General features: G+C 40.2%; 1 protein-coding gene across 1 annotated transcript in view; it reads left to right on the forward strand.

Moving 5' to 3' along the window:
• GPR110 (G protein-coupled receptor 110) overlaps positions 1 to 22,892 on the forward strand; it is a 42,802-nt gene that overhangs the window by 11,964 nt on the left and 7,946 nt on the right. Inside the window, exons 4-10 of the mRNA XM_006881926.1 lie at positions 1,953 to 2,126; positions 4,599 to 4,699; positions 5,633 to 5,691; positions 14,381 to 14,532; positions 16,168 to 16,331; positions 16,618 to 16,806; positions 21,226 to 22,599. Coding sequence (XP_006881988.1) covers positions 1,953 to 2,126; positions 4,599 to 4,699; positions 5,633 to 5,691; positions 14,381 to 14,532; positions 16,168 to 16,331; positions 16,618 to 16,806; positions 21,226 to 22,599 — 2,213 coding nt within the window. The remainder of the gene's footprint in view (positions 1 to 1,952; positions 2,127 to 4,598; positions 4,700 to 5,632; positions 5,692 to 14,380; positions 14,533 to 16,167; positions 16,332 to 16,617; positions 16,807 to 21,225; positions 22,600 to 22,892) is intronic.

The raw sequence follows: 22,892 nt of genomic DNA on the forward strand, positions 1-22,892 counted from the left end.
GGGGGAGGGGGGGAGGGGGCGGGGAGAAGGGTGCAACAATGAATGAATGGAATTCCAAAATCTCTGTAGATGTTCATTGAAATGAAAATAAAGAAATAAAGAAATACATACATACATACATACATACATACATACATACATACATACATACATACATACAAACCCAGCAATTGAAAGGAAAAGAAAATACATATTAAAAAAAGAAAAAAGAACTCCAGTGGGGCGGGGAAAGGAGAGAGGCAGAGTGGACAAGGATAGAAGGAGGAGAAATCACTGGATGGCAGACTTGGGTGGAAAGAGAGAAGGGATGGCTCTAGTGGGGACTAGAAAAGATGAGATGATGATGGACATAGATCAATGGTGATTAATTTTATAAAACATAGTGTTTGACAATGATTGTATGAAATAAAATGTCAATGAAGAATGTGTGAAGCATATTGTACATAAATGAAACACAATATATATGAATTTTATATGCAAACCAATATAAAATAAAAAATAACTTCTCACAAAAAATTTAAAAGGTACAAATTGTTAACTCCATGTGCAAAAATGTGTAACAAAATGTCAGCAATGAATCAATACCTATGATTAATCACACAAAATGTAAATAGTTAAACTCACCAGTTAAGAGATAGAATGACAGAATTAATAAAACATCCAGTTTGTAAAAGAAAAAGTTAAATAGTTATTTAAGCCCCTTTTTAGAGTCAATAACTCCTCCTAAAGGGCCCTTGTATTTAAAAATTGGGCCTGAGGGATTACATTTAATCCCTTGTTATTATATTTTTGGAGGAACATTTTTCTAAGTCGTAGAGCACTTTTGTCAATTTGTTGTGCTAAGGTAATCAGTAATTTTGTCAATTTGCTTGACACTGAACCTTGTGCTGTTGGGGTCTCAAATGCCATAATGGAACAACCGTGCCATATGTGTATCAAATACCACACTGGCTACCCATCGTGGGCAGTGTTTGGTGCAGTTCCCAGATTGATTCAGGTTTGGAAGCAGGAGTGGCATCCACTTCCTAAACCATGTGGCTCTGGAAACTCTATGAACTTGGAGAAACTATGATAGTGATAGAAAGGCTTCAGGCCTTTTGTTCATATATGTATATATGAAAGGCCTTTGTATTTAAAAGTTGATTGGGCCCAAGCATATAGTGTTAGTTTATTTTGGAGGAACATTCTTTTAAGTTGAACAGCACTCTTCTGTCAATTTGCTGTACTGAAGTAACCTGGGTTTGCTGTGATGATGAACCTTGTGCCACTGGGGGTCAAATGTCATAACAGCTACCCATGGTGGACAGTGTTTGGTGGAGTTCCTAGTTTAAGACAGGTTTGGAAGCAGGAGTGGCATCCACTTCCTAAACTACATGCCTCTGGAAACTCTATGAACTTGGATAAAGAACAATAGGTACAGAAAGGCTTCAGGCCTTTTGTCCTTGGGTTGCTATGAGTCATGCTCAACTTGATAGCAATCAACAGCAACAATCATAGCCTGATTAATTGATGGATTGGAAAGCAGTTAACGAGTGAGTTTCTTATGGAGTCCTAAAATTCCCTAAATGAATGTGTAACGCACTTGTTTGCTAACTGAAAAGTTGGGAGTCTCAGCTGACCCACACACACCTCTGAAGAAAAGTCTGGCTAAAAATCAAGTCATTGAAAGCTGTACTCTGACACACATGCAGTTATCACAAGTAAAAATCAGCTCTACAACGGCAACTGGTTTAATTTGATTGTTTTCCTCTTAAGATTCTGATACCATCGTCAATATCGAGCCTTTAACTGGTCATAATTATTAATAAACAAATTGTTATTAACCTTCATCCTACTAGCTTTTCAGAAGAAATGACTAGGTTCAGTTTTTGAGTCAGAGCCAAGGATCAAAACTCAGAAATAGCCACCACACTAACCAGATCACACGTGACCAAACTCTTGTTTCCATGCAGACTGTAGAAGCCTGAACGGAGCCCTGCAGTGTGCCTGTGAAGATGGCTACTCCTGGTTTCCTCCCACATGCCTTGATGCTCAGAAGTGCTACCTCTCCACGGCAGGACCACTCCAGAGCTGTCACTGTCACCTGGGCAACCTCAGCCAAAGTACAAATTTCTGTGAGAGAACAAGTAAGAATAAGAACACAGGTCACAAGGAGGAGGACTCTGCACTGCGGTCCCACAACATGAGGGGACTCTGGTTCTTTACCTATATATTATTACCCTCACCCCAGAAAAGATCAAGTGCTTACAGGTGGACTGAAGGGCAGTGATGGTATACTCTTTTAGTGTTAGCTGGACACAGAGCTTCATAAATACAGAGGTTTAGAAACTCGAGCTCCTTTAGGCCATCAGGTCTGCTTTGCTTACTTACGTCTGTTTCTGCAGCTTTATCATTCTTTTGAGATTTGGGGAGATTCACTGCATTCTGCAGTAAAGAAGCTATTTGAATAAATGACATGTTTCTTTCTAGCCTCTCACCATGTGTTTGTTTCCCAACACCAATTTTCAGAAAGGAAAATTTTGGAAATGTGAGGCAGGAGGAGTCTCCAGTGAATGAATTGAAACGAATGCTGAAAAATTTCCAACAAACATATGTATTGAACCAATGTAAAATTAAAAAAAAAGAAAAAATTTTAAAAAGAACACCCCACGTGGATATTGAATGCATTTTCAAAATCAAGCACACATTAGAAGTCTAGGAAGCTAGTGGAAGCAGAAGGAGCTATGATTGACATAGATTCGTGTTTAGTGGATGACAAAGTAGGTTACAGGTCTGAAGATTCTCCCAAGGACACTCCTAGCCATTTTGAAACTCTAGACTTGAAAAGAGTTAAGAAAAGTGTGAGGGAAGAACTTGAAACAATTCAGCTTTATTAAGCATGCTGAGTTCTCCTTCCCAAGTCCCTGGTAATTCAGATTAAGGCAACACATTAATCTTATTACTATCTTCACACCAAGTTCTGGGGCAAATTCTTGGACACAGAGAGGCAATCTCTGATGTGTCCCAATACAGAAAAGCACCAGCAATGGGTAAGGTAGGGATACGTTGGGAACTAGTAAATAGTGATATTTTTTCCTTTTATATCTCAAATGTTTAAGGATGATGTTGAGGGGAAATGTCTAAGCTGTATAGCTGGATTAAGATATATTCTAGTGTTAAGAGATTCTCTTTTTTTTGCCACATGAGTGGTGTCTACACATTCTCCTACTTGTATCTTTGAAAACCATGGTTTGATGTGTGCTTTCCACATAATTTAAAGTCAAAATGCCTTACTAAAATACCACTGGTTGAATACATGGATTCTTAATTGTACCTTTATCATTTCATGATGCAGTCAGGAAATAAGGAGACACATTGCACTGGGAAAATCTTCAGTTAGGGACCTTTCCAAATTATTGAGGAGTAGTGATGTCAATGTGAGGACTAAGGTGAGTCTGACTCAGGCCTTAGTCTTTCCAATTACTAGCTGTGCCTCTAAGACCTGGACAATGAATAAAGATAACAAAAAGAATTGATATGTTTGATCTGTGGTGTTGGAGAAGAGCACTGACCATTCCATGGACGGCCAAGGGAACCAATAGATATATAGTGGAGAAGGTGCTGCCAGGGTGCTCTTTGGAGGCAAGAATGATGAGGCTTTGCCTCACATACTTTGGGCACATGTTACTAGGAGGGGCTATTCTTTGGAGAAGGACATGATGTTGGGAAGGATGGAGGTTTTGGAAAGGAGATGAAGGCCCTCAACCAGGTGGATTGACACAGCAACTGCTGCAATGGGCTGTTGTGTGTCAGGAAGTGAGGATGATGTAGGACAGGACTGGGCTCAGATCTTTTGTTTATTGGGCCACTGTGAATCGTTCTTGACCCAACGGCTCCTAACAATAACAACATTTCATGCTGCAGTCCTGAGTTGGTACAAACAGGCTTTGCTCATAACCAAAAGGCTTGAGTCTACACAGAGGTGTCTTGAAAGAAAGGCATGGCAATCTACTTATGAGAAATCAGCCATGGGAAACATACTGGTGGTGGTAGTTTTTAGGTGCCATCGAATTGCGCATTACTCATAGTGACTCTATGAACAATAGAGCTGAACCCTGTACTACTGTGCCATCCCTATCATCTCTGATACACTTTAGCCCATTGCTGCAATCACTGTCAATCCATCTCACTAAGGGTCTTCCTTTCACTTGCTGATTCTCTACCTTTCTAAGCATGATGTGCCTTTCTAAGAAAGAGTCTCTCCTGATACCATGTCCAAACTATGTGAGATGAAGCATCACCATTCTTGGCTTCTAATGAGTCATCTGATTGCACTTTCTCCAAGACATACATGTTTGCTCCTCTGGTGTTCAGCACTCTTCACCACCACCATCATCTCAACTGCATCTGTTCTTCTCCTGTCATTCTTAGTCATTGTCTAGCTCTCAGATGCCTAGCCAGTGACTGGAAAGACTCTGACTTGAATCAGGCATCGACTTTGTGGAGTACAACCCTATTCCACTAAGCATGGGGTCACTATAAGGGGAGTCAGCTTAATGCCAACTTAAAAACATTTATACTACTAATTCAGTAATTTTTAAAATATTTTTTTCTCACAGAGATTTGGGGCACTTTCAAAATTAATGAAAAATTTACAAAAGATCTTTTGAATTCATCTTCTGCTATATACTCCAAATATACAACTGGGATTGAAACTCAAGTAAGCATTTTTCATTTGTTGCTTAAGAAATTACTTGCTTAACATAAAATGACTTTAGCTTAACTTGTTTATTTAATACAAATACTTTAGTATTGATTTTCAGTGAATTGTTATAGAACAACCACTTACTCTGCCTATAGTAGGCATTTTTAGCATTTTATTTCTACAAGAATTTGGCAGTTGGCTTAATTTCACTTTCTTGTGTTTGCCTTTGTCCAACAGGGTAATATCATACTATAGTTGTTGTTGTGTTCCATTAAGTCAGAACCAACCCAGAGTTGACCCTCTAGTGGGTTTTCAGAGGCACTAAAGAGCATGGGAAGAGATTTCTCCTTCTCACACAATATCATATTAAAGCTTCTTTGTTACATTATGGGTCTTATCAAAGAATATTTTCACGAGTTAGCTTCATAAAGTTAATTACATCTAGAATTTATTCTGTAAGATCTCTCTTCTCAGGAGCTAAAGTGAGCTAAATATGACATTGTAGTGGAGTAGTAAAAACTAGATCAGCATAACTCTTAGTATGTTAGTTGAGGTAGTTTTAACTGATATATATATAAATATAAATATATAAATACATAAAGATATAAATATATAAATATATACAGCCAGTATAAATGCTTATGAATATTAGTGGATTATTTTTAGGAGAAAAGGATTTGGTGTGAATTTACTATATTACCTGGCACCAAATTCATGTCTGATTTGAACCAGCAGTTTACTCGTTCTTTTTAGGAGCCTCTAAAATAAGTGTTAGCATTTGTATGCATTTGTTGTAGTGACATGCAACCCCTCCCCCTTAAATCTGTTTATTTTGCTCAGCTGTTCCATTGATTTACTTAACTGTTTTTATACTCATATTTTGCTCAAATGCTTTTGCCAAGTGTTTGGCCAAATATCAGCATATTGCCCTTTTCTTCTCTTTGTAAGCTTAAAGAAGTATACAAAGGAGTTCAAGGTTTTGAGTTGGTCCGGGTCACCCAATTTCGGTAAGTAACACAATGGGCTTAGAAGGGCATCCCTGAATTGTATATCAGCCTTGCAGAATTCCCCATGTGGCTACCAAGTGACCTTGAGAGAAGCTGCAAAATCTGGTAGGATTCTTAGAAACACAGGGCTCTGTATGATGAGTTAAAATGTCTCAAGACTAAAACCTAGGTTTTAATGTAAATGAATTGATTGTTGGTATTGTTATACGTCATGCTGCTATCATTCAAATATATGCACCAACAACTAGATCCAAAGAGGAGGAAATAGATTATTTCTACCAACTTTTGCAGCCAGAAACTGATTGAGCCTGCAATCAAGAAACATTAATAATAATAGGTGATTGGAATGCAAAAGATGAGAAAAGGGAAGAAGAATCAGTAATCAAACAACATGGACTTGGTGACAGAAATGAGGGTATAAGTGGAATGATAGAGTTCTTTAAAATCAATGATTTATTTACTCATTGCAAATACCTTTTATAAGAAACATAAATGGCCACTATATACACAGACTTCACCTAATGGTATACATGGGGACCAGATTGATTAAATCTCTGGAAAGAATCAGTATCAGTTGTGAAAACTAGGCCAGGTGAAGATTGTGGAACAGATGATAAGCTACTCATTTGAAGTTCAAATTAAAGCTAAAGAAAGTTAAAGCAAATCCACAGAACCCAAAATTTGACCTTGAGTCTATTACACCTGAATAGACTCAAGGAACAGAATCAAGACCCTGAACACTAATGAATGAAGACCAGATGAGCGATGGGATTATATCAAGAATATTATCCATGATGAATGCAAAAGGCAATTACAAAGACAAAGGAGGAAGAAAAGAGCAAGATGGATGTCAGAAGAGAATAAATATTTCACTGGAGTGCCAAGAAGCCAAAGCAAAGTGAAGAAAACAAAAAATTAAAGAGCAGAATAGAAGATTTCAAAGGACAGCTCAGGAAGACAAAGCAAAGTAATATAGTGAAATATGCAAAGAGCTGGAGTTGGAAAAATCAAGAGGGCCAGACTTGTTCAGCATTTCTTAAGCTAAAGGAACTGAAGAACAAATTCAAGCTTCAAGTTGCAGAACTTAAGAATGTCATGGGCAAAATATTGAATGATCCAGGAAGCATTACAAGAACAATAAAAGTGCATAAAGAGTCACTGTATCAAAAAGTACTGGCTGACACAGAAGAAGTTCATGAAGTAACATTTGATCAATAGGCAATGTGATAAAGTAGGAAGTTCAAACAACTCTGAAGGAATTGGCAAAAATCAAGGCCCCAGAAATTTATGGAGTACCAACTGCCATATTTCAACAAACAGATGTTGCCTTGTGCTCACCAGGTTGTGCCAAGATATATGGAGAACAACTTCCTGGCCCACTGACTGGAAGAGATATACATTTATTCTCATTCCAAAAAAAGGTGATCTGATAGAGTGTGGAAATTATCGAACAATATCATTAATATCACATGCAAGCAAAGTCCTGCTGAACACTATCCAAAAATGACTGGAACAGTAAGTACTTTTACAGAGAACTACTAGAAATACAGTCCAGGTTTAGAAGAGGCCATGCTTCTAGAGACGGTATCACCAATGCCAGATGGGTCTTGGCTAAAAGGAAATTGTGCCAGAGAAGAGTATATCTGTGTTTCATTGGCCATGCAAAGCCATTTGACTGTGTGGATTACAACAAATTGAGGCTAATCTTAAGAAGAACGGGAATCCCAGAACACTAGATTGTGCTCATGTGAATCCTATACTTGGACCAGGAAACAGTAGTCAGAACAGAGCAAGGAAACACTGCAAGTCCCAAAATCAGGAAAAGAGGGCATCAGAGATGTGTCCTATCTCCATGCCTTTTCAATCTTTATGCAGAATAGATCATTCGGGAGAGTAGATTTTATGAGTAGGAATGTGGCATCAGGATTGTCTAAAGATTCATCCACAACCTGTGTTATACAGATAATACAACCTTGCTTACTGAAACTGAGAAGGGCATGAAACATTTGCTGCAGAAGGTCAAGGACTTTAGTCTTCAATATGGATCAAAGCTCAACATCAAGAAGACAATGATTCTTACCACTAAGCCAATTGTCAGCACCATGATAGATGCAGAAGAGATTGAAGTTGATAACAATCTCAACTTTCTCAGCTACGCAATGAACACTCTGGGCATCAGCCTTCAGGAAATCAAAAGATAAATTGCACTGGAGAAGTATGCTATCAGAGACCTCTTCAAAGTGCTAAAGAGCAATGATGTCAGTCTAGAGTTCAAGGTGTGCCTGATCTATGCCATGGTCTTCACAATTACTTGCTATACAACATAGAGCTGGACAATGGCTAAGGATGCCAGAAGAAAAATCAATGTCTTTGAGTTGTGATACTGGAGAAGAGCATTGAACATACCAAAGACTGCCAAGGGAACAAACAAATCTGTCTTTGAGAGGGTGAAACCAAGTTTCTCCTTGAAGGCAAGGAGTTTGAAGGTCTGTCTCACATTCTTTGGGCACATGGCAAGGAGGGACCAGTCCTTGGAGAAGAACATCATGCTTGGAAGGGCAGAAGGACAGCTCAGGAGAAGACCCTGGATGAGATGGATTGACACAGTGGCTGGAATAATGGTGGTAGGTGTGTCAGAGTCAGTGAGACTGGCTCAGGATAGGGCAGGCTTCAGAGCTTATGTACAAAGGGTTGCTATGAGTTGTAGGCCACTCGATACACAACGACAACATTAAATTAGAAGTGATTCATAGCTGATCCTCTTGTGGGTTTTCAGAGACTGTAAATTGTGTAGTCAGAGATTGCTCGTCTTTCTCCTATGAAGCAGCTAGTAGATTTGAACCAACTGCCTTTGGGTTGGCAGCACAACTCCTTACCCACCATATTAACAGAGCTTCCTTAAATGAATTTTGAAACGTAAATATTGAAGATAATCCTCCAAGATGTCAGTCAGAGACTAAGATACCAGAACTGAAAACCCATAGTAGTAGAACAGAACCTGAGGAGAACAAGATTAAATCTGGGAGTTCCAGGTGCAGTCACCTCACTCAGCTCATGAGATATAAGAAATTCAAGCTCACCCAAAAGGCCCTGGGAGGAAAGAGCTGGCTATCTACGTCTGAAAGGTATTCCATTGACAGCCTCTTGAGCACAGCCCTACTCTGACACACCACATGTACGATCACCATGAGTCAGCATTGACATGATAGCAACTTAAACAAAAATATGGGAAGAGGTGCAGGGTGAGGTAGAAGGTTACGGGTTGTGAAAGGACAGATTTTTCTCCCCCATAAACACAGGGAGTATTATTATGTATGACTTGGAACTAGAGGTGAGGCCTTGGGTAAAATCTATTTCTGTGTACATATACATACATCATAGTTCAAAACTCAATAGTCATTGTTTACAGCAAGGAAAGAAATATTTAGTAAATTGTCTTTTTTTATGCTGTAATTCTAAATGTTATTTGCTTAGCTAACCATGTGTGCCTTGATTACCAACTATTAAAACTTGATAAAGGAGGTGATTTAAAGATCAGGTAACTGTGAAAGGTAAAAAACAAAGCAAAAAACAAACACAAAAAGCCCCACCAAACCAGTCATGGGAAAATTTCTTCAGTATTTTTTTGAAATGTATTGCCTTTGACATTGTTCTTTAAATTATCACATGTTCTTATATAAGCCTTTTCATTGGTCATTTTCTTCAAAATGAAATGCTAGGGGAAAAGACTTTTTCTCCCACTTATATGAAAGTCTAAATAATTAAGTTTTGAGTTTATCATCAAAGGATAAAATTGAATCTCAGACACACTTTATTTTTAATTCAATGTTCATTTTTTAATTTTCCCTTGTCTTGGTTATTCCTATGTCTAACTTCTATTTAATTATATCTATTTTATAAGCTGTCTCAAGTATTTTGTAGTCAAAATCACAGCAAAATAGGCATAAACCTAAAATCAATTATTTAAGTTTTACTCTCTGCATATATGATTTAAAATGAATCTTGAGTTGTCTTTGCCACAATATGTTTCTATATCAAATGGGGCTGTTAATATACACTGACCGACTTAATCTCATTCAGTCAAATGAGATATTGTATAGGAAACTTAACCATTCAACTCCTTACCAGAACTGACTCATAGCTGACTCTCCAGGGGGGGATTTGGAAGCTGTAAATAGAACAGAAGGAAATTGGCCATTTTTCTCCTGAGAAATCTGACCAATTCAAATCCCCAGAGAGATTCTGCCTTTGTTAACAGCACAACTCCCTACAGACTATATCACCAGAGGTCCCGAGAATCTATAAATAAATCCTCATATCTCAAGAATCTAAAAATAAATCCAAATATCTTTTAGTTTTTTTATTTCCATTCATTCATTGTTGCACTTTTCTCTCTGCCCACCCCTCCCCCCAGTTAGCTTTTTCTTTCTGAAAAGTAAAAAAAAAAAATAATCTTTCATTGTTATTCAATCCCTCCCCCAAGTCCATTCCTCTATGCTACCTTCGTTCTGGACTGCAGTCATAACAATAATATCTAATCATATATCCCTTTAAGACAGTTTTCATGCAATCCTGTTTATGATAATTTTGCATCAAAACGGTACATCTGTAGTGTTAGCAAAGTCTTTTTCTCCAGCAGGGAGATCTGATGGCCTAGTCAGTAGAGTGTTGCACTGTTAACCTAAAGATCACACCTTTGGTGGTTCGAGTCCACTGAGAGCTCTGAAGAAGAAAGATGGGCAGTCTCCTCCTTTTGTAATCTGTATCCTGAAAAGCCCACTGGAGAGTCAACAGTGAATTGAGTTGTTAAGCTTCCTATATAGTATTTCATTTGATTGAATAAGATAAAGTTAGTGAAAACCACACTGGAGAGTCTGCTGTGAAATCATTTCCTACTTGAAGGTAATTACAGAGATACACTACGAGTGGTAAATCCAACATAGTAACTAAGAAATTGAATGTTGAAAGTTTGGATCCAATAACTCATATTTCTGTGACCCAGAGCTGGTCTTCTATTGGCTCAGACCACACCTTAGAACCATGTTATATTTTATTCTTTTTCTTGAGATATACTTCACACACATAAATATGAAAAAGGAGTCCTGGCGGTGAAATGTTTAAAGTGCTAGGCTGTTAACTGAAAGGTTGGCCGTTAGAACCCGCCAGCTACTCTGTGGGAATGTGGAATTCTGCTTCAATGAAGACTTACAGCCTTGAACACTCTATTGGACAGTTCTATTTCGTTCTAAATATAAGGTTGCTGTATGTCAGAATCAATGATAGTGGGTGGTAATAACATACTCAAAGCCTAGGTGAACTGCTATTCTAAAAATTTCTGTTTTATATTAGTTTGCTTATAAAGTTGGTATATATTGTTTCACACTGTTCTTCATTCACATTGTGTTTCATACAATCATTCCTATTCATTATGTTTTATAAAATTAGTCACCAGAAGGCAGAAGATATATGTTGATACAGAGACATTTGAAGAGCTACAGGAGAAAGTACAAATGATGGAAGAAACAATGGAAGCTGCAAATAGGGGAAATGGCTAAGAACTGATGTTTGTGATAAAAACTTGTTTAAATAATTTCCTATCTAGATATTTCCTTCACACTAAAGGTCCTCTTGCACCCTTTCCCAGTGAATTTTCACACCCTTATGTACCCAAAACAACCACTGACCTGGTTTCTATCACCATAGGTTAGTTTTGTTGGTGTAAATATATATAAAGTGAATAATAAAATATGGACTTTGGTTTGCTTAACTTTTTTAATTTGACGTAACAGTCTTTGCTATTCTGAGTAACAGTGGCTTGTGACTTTTCATTGTCAAAGAGTATTGTTGTTGTTGTTACATGCTGCCAGGTCGAGTATGCCTTTATGTGAAAAACAGATTAGAACCCTGTTCTATCCTGTGTCATCCTCACAATCTTTGCCTCAGTCTAGCCCCTTGCTGGAGTATCTGCATCAATCCATCTCACTTGGCGCCTTCTCTTTTGCTGACTCTCCATCTTGCATGTATAAATATATCATGATTTGCTTTTGTGTTCCTTAGAGTAATTCTCAACTGTTTTCTTTTTCTCATATCCCTTTTCTTGTGCCTGCTCCATTAGCAAGTTTCATTATGGCACCTTTTTCAAGTTGCAATGTGAATCTTTCCTTTTCATCTCTATACTGCTGCCCAACCAGCTCAGGCCACCATTCTCTCCATTTTTAAGCAGTCTTCTAACTTCTCTGATTGCCTTTTTTTTGTCTGTTTTCTACGAAGCAACTAAACTGGTAATCTTAAAAAGAAATATGATCATATGACTCTTTTTTATTGTTAGGTATTGTTAAGTATGACTCATACTGACCCTCTGAATAACAGATCTGAACTCTGCTTTATTCTATTCAATCTCCATAATATCTGACATGCTCGAGTCCACTGGTGCAGTCCCCCATGTCGATTCAGCTTGTTGAGAGTCTTCCTTTCTTTTGATGGCGCTCCACCTTTCCAATCACAATGTCCTTTTAAGGAAGAACCTCTCCTAGCAATACGCCCAAAGTATGTGAGACAAAGCTTTGTCATCTCTACCTCCAAGGTACATTCTGGCTACACTTTCTCTAAGACATATTTGTTCATTTGGCAGTCCATTGAATATTCGATACTATCCTCCAATATGACAGTTAAAGGCACCAATTCTTCTGATCCTTATTCAGTGTGCAGCTCTCAGAGGCATAGCAAGTGATTGAAAAGACTGTGGCCAGAATCAGGTGCACCTTAGTCTTAAAAGTGACATCATTGCGACATAGTAATTTGGAAAGATCCATGAAAGAGGACTCGCCCAATGCAATCCATCTCCTGATCACCTGAGTACTGGCACGAAAGGTGTTGACTATGAATCCAAGTAAGACAATAATTGGCAATTTTAATCTTTTCTCCAGCTATCATGATGTTGCTTATCCATCCAGCGGTGAAGATATTTTAATAGAAACTAAAATCCAAACTGTAAGAGTTTACATAATTGGGATTATCTCTTCTTACTGCCTTCTTTGCTTGTTAAATTTAAATCATATACCATGGAGTCGCTATGAGTCGCAGGCGACTCAACGGCACATAACAACAACAACAACCATGGACTGCTAAGAGAACAAACAGGTTTGTCCTAAAGAGCGTTAAACCAGGCAGAATCCTTAGAGGCAAGGATTCTGAAGCTTCATCTGACATACTCTGGACACGTTGCAAGGAGGGACCAGTCCTTGGAGAGGAACGTCACACTTGGGAGGGTGGAGGGACAGCGCAAGAGAGGAAGACCCTCGATGAGATGGATTGATTCAGTGACCGGGGTAATGGCGGTAGATGTGTCAGAGACAGTGAGATTGGCACAGGATAGAGCAGGGTTTAGGGCTATTGTACATAGGGTCATTATGAGTCACAGGTGACTCGAGGGCACATAACACCAACTAGCCTTTAAGTAGATGAGACTCACAGGCATTTTCCTGACCCAGGATCCCAGAGCTATTCTCTCTGGGAATGGCATGATAACCCTGTGCTCTTTTTATCGTGAAACTGTTATTGTCATCGTTTTGGTCTCAGTTTCAAATATTCTTTTTACAGAGAATCAACCTTCCCTGACCATCCCCCTCTTTAAGTGGGGCCTCACCTCTAACTGCTGTTCTTCTCATTGCAACTGCACGTTGCTCTCATGAACACTTAACAAAATTTATAATTCTATACAGTTGTTCCTCATTATTCGCCAAGTTAATATTTGTGACTGATCTACTCAGTACATTTATTTGTAATCTCAAAGCAATGCCCACGGCACTTTCACAGTCATGCGCAGTGGATGCAGAGCTGAGTTGTTGACTTCCTCTTTCCCAGGTGAGGGTAAAAAAAGGTGATTCTCTGCCTTCATGTCTCATATGGAATGTAAGTGTCTTTTTCACGATCTGTTTCTCAAATTCTGGTCCTCAAGTGAGGACTGACTCATAGCTGACCCTCCAGCGGGCATCCAAGATTGTAGATCACGTTGTAGGATGTTGCCCGTCTTTCTCCAATCAAGTGGCTGCTAGATTGAACGGCCAGAGAGGTCCCTATGCTTTCTTTAGTGCCATGTTCCTCACATTATTGTTGATTGGTGATGCTGTTTTTTAAAAAGGCCCCCATAAATACTACTGAAAAGTTTCCCTAACATTCCTAAGCACAGCAAGGTTGTGATGTGCCCTTCAGAGGAAATCCATTGTTCATTAGAGGAGCTTTGTTCTGGGATAAACATAAAGGTATTGACTGTGAGTTCAGCATTATTGAATCAACAATATATATTTAAAAGGCATCTTTAAACTGAAATAGGCACACAACCAAGACTAGTGACAGAGTAAAAATTGATAAAAATCTTGTGAACAGAGGTTCATAGGAACCTACCCTTGTGTTTTCCCTAGGATCAATGACTCAGCTTTCACTAATTCAGTGTTACGATGGTTTTATAAAACTTAACAATGGAAAATCACTCTCAGCTGTCTGGTTTTGGTGGTAACTTGCTTCTTGTCTTTTCTGGTAGAATGCAAACTTTATGTAGGCAGAAATCAAATCTGTTTACCTTATTCATGTGTCCCAATGTCATATGCACACAAGGTGTAGGCACTGAGTGGTGGAATGAATGAACAGATAAATTAATCTCTTCCCCCTCACCCCCATGTGCTCATTGTAGGGAAGGAAGCATCGTTGTTGGATATGAAGTCATTGGCTCCAGCAGCCCATCTAAGCTGCTGTCAGCCATTGAACAGGAGACTGAAAAGGCTAAGACAGCCCTCCGCAAGCTCTTTCCACTAGATGATGACTCTTTCAAAGTGTTTGGAAAAGGTAATTCTGAATTCCCACTCTCTGCTTAGGTTATGTTTTTGTTGTCTACCGTGGAGTCAGAACTGCCCCATCGCTGACCCTCATGCAGGTTTTCAGGGGCAGTTAATCACACTGGAGTTGACTGCCCATCCTTCCTCCATAGACCAGCTGGTGGCCTCAAACTGGGTGCCTTCAGGGATTGCAGCACAGCTTCTTGCCACTATTTAAGTCCTTTTCATAAGTAGCTCAGTTTCACCCTCAGAGAATAGAGTGGAGATATTTACAGTACAGAATAGTTTTGAAATTGACTTTTTTTTTAGAAACAAGCAGCTGTTCCCATCCACTCTCCAGCATGATAATGAAACCCAGCTTCTACTGCCTATTTCAGATCCTTACTAATCAGGAATCCAATCTCCACTCCTTAGTGTAAACATTGTGGGAGACTGGTTTCCCTGAAGGCTGTGATGGAAATGATTCAGCAATAGTTTACTGTTACACATGTTCAAGAGCCCCAGTACTGATAATGTTTCTAAATAATAATTAAAAGAACCTGGAAAAGAATACTCCTTCAGAGTGTTTAGAGAAGGCAACGCAGAGCACCCCCCCCCCACTATTTTACCTTAGATAGTGTTCTTTTCATTTTACTCCTTGTTGTTGTATTGTCAAGTGTTAACTGACTTATAGCTGACCCTCCAGTAGGTTTTCAGAGGCAGTAAAATACACAGAAAGAGATTACTCATCCTTCTCCTTTCAAAATTAGTACTGTTTTCTTTCAGCAACATGTATTCAACAAATAATATACTAAGTGTTTAAGATGTACCAAACTGGGCTCCAGGCATCTAGGACATAAGGCAGGCCTCAGATCTTTTGTCCACAGGATTTCTATGAGTTGCTACTGGACTTGAGGGCATCGAACAACAACAATGAGGAGATGAAACAAAAATCACACCCCTTGTGGAATTTCTATTTAATGCTCCTATCTCCTGGTCCTAATCTGGTCAGACTGTGCAACCAAGGCAGCTGTGGTGAGAACTAGTGACTAATCACATAGGGGAAATTTTGAAAGGTACAAACTAGCAATTGTCCATCTTCTGACCATACCCTATAGTTCTGTCCTAGGATCTCAAAGCTTTTCTAGAATTCCCTTGTAGAGTAAGACTATTTCCTGAGAATCCTCACACACTGTGCTCTATTTTAACCTATCAGTACTGCACAGCCCATTGAAAGTGAGCGTGTTGACCTATGATACCTGGGATGAATGAGAGAGACAAGACTTGGTGTCAGGAAAGAAAAAAAAAAGGTGCTGATGGGGGAGCATCCACTCAACAAAGCCAAATTTCTCCAACTCCTCAATTATTCCTGGGCTGTGTCTCTAAAAAGATAACTTGTCTCTACAAACCAGACTTTGGAAAAAGTCATGATGCTGGGAAAGGTGGAGGGTCAGAGAAATAGAGGAAGACCCTTAACAAGAAGGATAGACACAGTGATGGCAGTGAGGATCTTGCAGAATATGGTAAGGATCAGGTCTTTTGTTCATAGGGTCACTAGGAGTTGTAGTTGACTTGATGGCGTTTAACAACAACAGTAATAGATGGTTTACATAGAGGATCAGAGTACTCTAGAGTCATTTCCCCTCTGTCTCCTTCCCACCTCCAGCTGAGTGTAACAGCGTGATCTTTGGATTTGGGTTCCAGAATGACGAGCATACCCTGCCCTGCAGTCGTGGCTACATTGGAGACATCACAGCCAGGTGCCAGGCCTCTGGATGGCAGGTGATCAGGGAGACCTGTGTGCTCTCCAAGCTGGAGGAACTCAAGAAGGTGAGGCTTCCCCACCTGGTAGACCAGTCATAGTTCTGAGTTTCACAGTGAACACGTTTCAGTGAGCACAGCCAGGTAGATGCATAAAATGCATCCATTTGTAACTTTAGTGAGTGTACAGAATGCCAGATGACAATGAAAAGAATTTGAAGTCCTTTATCATAGAGTTGAACCCAACTTTTGGAGAAACCATGTATTCCAGAGTAGAACTGCATCCCATAGGATTTTCAGAGTGAAAATAGACAAGACTTTGTTTTCTAGAATTCACATGCCTTTTTGTTCTTAGAATTTCAGTGCAATCGCAAGCAATGCCACAGAGGCAGCCATGTCGTCGTTGGTTCGGAAGCTTTCTGTCATCATTGACCAAAACCCATCCACCACCGTGGGGAATCTAGCTTCGGTGGTGTCGATTCTGGGAAATGTGTCGACCCTGTCCCTGGCAAGTCATTTCAAGGTGTCCAATTCAACCATTGAGGTATCGTCTGCCTGTACTTAAGCCATTCACCTTGAATGTGTGACCTCACAGGTTGTTCTTGGTGTTGGGCACTGTGGAGTTGATTCTGATTCCTAGTAATCCTACACACAACAGAACAAAAGGCCACTCGTATTGCCCTATCTGAGCTCATTGTTGCAGCCAGTGAGTCAGTCCATCTCATGAGCATCTTCTTTCTTACTGACTTACGACTTCATCATAATGCCCTTCTCCAGGGACTATTCAATCCCTCCTGATAATGTTTCCAAACTGAGTGAGACAAGGTCTCAACAGTCTTGCTTCTGCGTAGTATTCTGGCTAGTCTTTTTCCAAAACAGACTTGTTTGTCCTTCTAGAAGTAGATGCTATATTAAATAGTCTTCACCAAAACCATAATGCAAAGGCATCAATTCCTTGGTCTTCTTTATTCATTGTCCAGCATGTACGTTCACAGGAGGTAAGGAAATGTACTACAGGAGGGTGAGAAAGGCTGAATGGTGTGGAAACTCTTATAAAAAAGGTTGAAGAGTTATGCTAGCAGTCATAATGCAAGTCTCACCGCTTTCTCTGCAGGGCACAAAGAATTCAGTGTCTGACCTGTTATGTGATTTCACAGTCAGGGGGCACTCCCTCCAGGCAGGTTGCCCAGGTGACATTCATTGGTTTAGAGGAAGGGATGAACCTTTGCATAGTTTGACTCAAGTGCTAACATTTTCATAGACATCTTGTCATTTAACATTTTATATTTCCTATAACCATAAGCTCTGGTTTTTAGTTGTATGTCTAATTTTTTTTCAAATCCCTCCCCAGGGTTAGGAATGAAAGATTAAACGTGAACACTTAAAAATTAACATTAAAACTATGCAAATAATATCTGATCACATAAGTAATGCAAAAAGCTGAAAGAAAAAGAATTTCTGGCCTAGTGGCAAGAAGCTGCGCTGCAATTCTGAAGGCACACAGTTCAAATCTGCCAGCGGCTCTGCGGGAGAGGGATGGACAGTCTCCTCTTGTGTGATCAAATGGCCTCTGAAAACCAGCTGGAGCGTCAGCTGTGGTTTGATTCTGACTCAACAGCACACAGCAACCTGCATCGTAGTCACCATAGAATATCCACTGTTCACATTTTAGGCATCTGTAGTCTACAGTAAGTTACAATGCCTGATCAAAGACTGCACAGCTCTGGAAGTCGAGTCCAGCTCCTGAGAAGAAAGATTGGGGTGGTGGTGGGGTCTCCCATTACGATTTACAATCTTGGAAACTCAGCTAGGAGTCACCGTGAGTTAGAAATGATTCAAAGGCAATTAGAGTTTGAGTTCTGAGTACTGAGAAAAAGAACAAATGGCACATAGCGGTCACTCAGTCAATACTTGTTAAATATTCTAAATGTTTTAGATAGATACATAATACAAAGCAGAATATATTTTACATATAAGACACAAATATTGCAAAATTGCATTATGAATCATCCATCGGGTTGCATATTCACATATGGGTAGTTAGCTGTCTATAGTAAAGAGTGCATCACAGATGACATTAAATATGAGTAAGTTAGCTTCGCCAGATGAGAGAAATGCTTCTCAGATTTATTTTGAGAGATAAATCAGACCAGAAATAAAAGGTGGCCCATGTTGTTTACAGGAGACCAAACTAAAACAGAATGGGCTAACGGCAAAAGAGAAACAAAGAGTAGAAACAGCAGGCAAGTGTAATCTAGAAGAAAGAAGAAGTTAGTAGAACCATAGAAGAGGCGCTCGGGGGACTGGACCAGGAGCCACAAAGAGCATCTCAGGGTTAGAACTGAGAGACACTGGAGGTCAAATGCTGAGCCCTCAAGGGATAAGCAAGCAAAGAAGCATCCTGTGGGAATTTCTTGGGAAAGACAAACTAAGAAAGTAAAAAAAACAAAACAAGTGTGCATTTCCTTATAACCCCACAGTTACCCTCAAATTGAAGTCAATTTCATCTTATGACCACCCCATGGGAATCATAGCAGAACTATGCTCCACAGGTTTTCAGAAGTTGCTTTTTTAAAAAAGTAAACAGCCAGGCCTCTCTTCTGAGTTACCTCAGTTTGGATTCCAAACTAAACACTTTCGATCAGTCACTGAGCACATGAATTGTTAGCACCACACAGAGAGAAGCAAACTAAGGTTTTGACTTTGGAAGCCCCATACTTCCTTGTTGTTCAGGCTCAGTTTTTAAGGATTTTTGCTTTATTAACTAATAAAATAACAAAGGGACCCTGGTGGTGCAGTTGCTATGTGCTTAGCTATTAAAGGAAAGGTGAGTGGTTCAAACCCACCAACTTCTTCACAGGACAAAGATGTGGCAGATAGCTTCCATACATAATTTATGCCTTGGAAACCCAATGGGACAGTTCTGCTCTGTCCTACAGGGCAGCTGTGAGTGAACTTATCACCAATGCCCCAGGAGATCATTCAGCAGGACAATCAACTCCCATGTGATCAACCACCTCTGAAAACCCACTGGACGGTCAACTATGTGCCTGATCCAACTTGACGGCATATAACCTAACAACAACATGAGCAATGAGTTTGTGTTTTGATTTTTAATAAGCGAAGAATTGGAACTTGAAAAGTCCATAACATGCATTTAGAATTTCTAATGTTTTTTAGATCAAAATTTTTGAGGGTGAAACCAGGCTACTCCCTGGAGGTGAGGATTTTGAAGCTCTGTCTCACATATTTTGACATGTGGTCAGGAGGGACCAGTCCTTGGAGAAGGACATCATGGTTGGAAGGATGGAGGGACAGTGCAGGAGAGGAATATCCCAGATGAGATGGGTTGACTCAGTGACTGGAGAAATGGGATTAGGTCTGTTGGAAATGATGAGCTTGGTTCAGGATAGGGCAGCTTCCAGAGCTAATGTACACGGGACTGCTTTGATTTGCAGGCAACTTGATGGCACATAACAACAAGAAGAAGCAAAATAACCATAACATGAGAAAACAATTAAAAGAAATGTCTCCCTTTGAACCTTAGCCTCTAAATATTGTTGTTGCGATTTGGTGGCATCAAGTGGATTAAAATGCATAGGGACTCTATGAACAATGGATCTGAACCTGCACCGTCCTCATGATTTCAGAAATGCCTGAGCCCATTGTTACAGTCACTTCTTCTGTCAATCCTTCTTGTTGAGAGGCTTTTTCTAATCCTCAGCCTTGTCCAACATGATGTCTTTTCCCAAAGCCTTTGTAGAAGGAAATACACACTTGATGATTCTTTTTCTGTTGCTGTTGTGCTGAACTCTGCCTCTGCTTGCAAATGCCCTCAGGCAAGCTCCAGTATTAGGTATTGAATTGTGCTCCCCAAATTATGTGTTGCAAATTCTAATCCCTCTATCTGTGCCTGTAATTAGATTAGAGAATAATGCTTTCTCTGCAGTGTTAATGAGGCCATTACCAATGCAGCAAGTGTTTCTGAGATATGAAAGAGCAGATTAGCCACAGAAGCAAGAAAGAACAAAAAAGAAGATGTCACTCAAGATCTGCAAGGAATACACAGTGTGGAGAAGCTCACGTGACAGAGAATTCCTGTACAGACAGGGCCTCTTCCTAGACTTGGTGCCCTGAATTAGGATTTCTGGCCTTCTATACTGTGAGAAAATAAGTGTGTGATATTACTATTCTAAATTTAATATTTTGTTACTAAAAATCAATATTTTGTTATTAAAATAATAAATTTTCTATTTTGGTATTAAAACCATCCACTCATAGTATTTCTGTTTCCAGTAGCTGTGAGAATCTCTCAAAATGCAGACTCATTGCTGTTGAATCATAACTGACTCAAAGCTGACTCTTCAAGTAGGTTTCCAAGGCTGTAATTCACACAGGAAGAGACAGCCTTCTACCTCAGAGCTGCTGGTGGATTTGAACCACTCAAGAGGCACAGCCTTAGCGTTCATAGTGCAACACCCTATGGACTAGTTCACTAAAGCTGCCTCCAGGAGCACTGGATAGCTAACGAATCTGCAGCATAATTATCTGATCCTGTGAATCCATTCCTGAACACAAATCTCTTACTATGTGGAGCAAGTGAACTGAATTTAATTGTTGAATTGGGCCTGTTGCTTGGAGAGGCTATTCTTTGGAGAAGAACATGATGTTGGGAAGGATGGAGGGTCAGCAAAGGAGAGGAAGACCCTTGACTAGGTGGATTGACACAGTGATTGCTACAATGGGTTCTTGTGTGTCAGGAAGTGTGAGGATGCAGCAGAATAGAACAGGGTTCAGATCTTTTGTTTATAGGGTCGCTATGAGTTGACTTGACAGCACTTAACAACAACAGTATTAATTATCTGGGCATTTTTCATATCCTTAATGATGTGCTGACTATACTTTTTTTTGTCTTCTTTCTGTCTGTTCATCATACAAACTAATTTCCATCCTCATGTTTCAGGATGTCGTCGATATAGTCAACCATGTCCTTAATTCAGCATTAATAACAAACTGGACAGTGTTGCTGCAGGAAGAAAAACGGGCCAGCTCACGGTTGCTGGAAACATTAGAGAATATTAGCACTCTGGTCCCTTCCACTGCGTTGCCTCTGAATTTTTCTCGGGAATTCATTACCTGGGAAGGGATTCCTGTGACCAAGGGCAAACTCAATAAAGGTTACAACTATTGGACTGAAATGTTGATCCCAAATGCCTCCACTCCTATTAGAGGCCAAGTGTTAATTGGGTCTGAGCAATTCCACGAGTTCCTTCCAGCAACAATCATCAGCATGGCCTCGTTGACCCTGGGGAACATTCTACCCATCACCCAGAATGGAAATGCTCAGCTCAACGGGCCTGTGATATCAACCATTATCCACAATTACTCCATAAACGAAATCTTCCTGATTTTTTCCAAGATCGAGTCCAGCCTGGTCCAGCCTCGCTGTGTGTTCTGGGATTTCAGCCGTTTTCAGTGGAGCAACGCAGGCTGCCACCTGGTGAATGAGACTCGGGACTCGGTGATGTGCCGCTGTACTCACCTGACCTCCTTCTCCTTGCTGATGTCACATTTTGTCCCCGCTGCCACCATCCCCGTGGTGCAATGGATCACCTACGTGGGGCTGGCTGTCTCCATTGGAAGTCTCGTGTTATGCCTGGTTATTGAAGCTCTGTTTTGGAAGCAGGCCAAGAAAACTCCCATCTCACACACGCGTTATATCTGCATGGTCAACATCGCCCTGTCCCTCCTGGTTGCTGATATTGGGTTTTTTGTTGCTGCCTCTGTGGACATTACGGCTGACCCTTCTGGATTCTGCGTAGCTGCAGTGTTCTTTACGCACTTTTTCTACCTCGCCCTGTTTTTTTGGATGCTCATGCTCGGCCTTCTTCTGGCTTATCGGATCATCTTCGTGTTCCATCACATGACCATGCCTATGATGGTGGCTATTGGGTTCTGCCTGGGCTATGGGTGTCCTCTTGTTATATCTGTCATCACCGTTGCGGTCACACAGCCTAGTGACAGCTACAAAAGGAAAGATGTGTGTTGGTTGAACTGGTCTGATGGGAGCAAGCCTCTCCTGGCTTTTGTTGTTCCTGCCCTGACGATTGTGTTTGTGAACTTCCTGACAGTACTGTTAGTTCTCCTGACGCTCCGGAGGCCAAGTGTTGGAGAAGGAAGGAGCCGCGATGATAAGGCCACTGTCATCCGCATGGGGAAAAGCTTGCTTATTCTGACACCTCTGCTGGGGCTCACCTGGGGCTTTGGCATCGGCACCATGGTGGACAGCCAGAACCTGGCTTGGCACGTGATTTTTGCTCTGCTCAATGCATTCCAGGTAAAAAGAACCAGAGTAATCCATTATGTCATCAGGTAATTAGAATAACTTAGGATGATCCCAGTTACTAAAGCCACTCTGATTGCCGCCTCACTGTAATTAAAAATGCAAGAAACAAAAGTGAAAAGGAAGGGGGGGGGGAATCACCCATTTTCCCCTGATGGTGATTCTTATGCTGAAACAGAGTATTTTAATTCTCCATCTCATCAGCAATTCATTCCAGGGTTCAGGTACACATAACGTCTTCTTGCTGCTGGCTAAATGAATTGTGTGCATGTGTGTTTGTGTGTGTG

The sequence above is a fragment of the Elephantulus edwardii genome, unplaced genomic scaffold (genome assembly GCF_000299155.1).
Source record: "Elephantulus edwardii isolate Elephantulus edwardi_28Jun2011 unplaced genomic scaffold, EleEdw1.0 scaffold00017, whole genome shotgun sequence".
NCBI classification, from domain to species: Eukaryota; Metazoa; Chordata; class Mammalia; order Macroscelidea; family Macroscelididae; genus Elephantulus; species Elephantulus edwardii.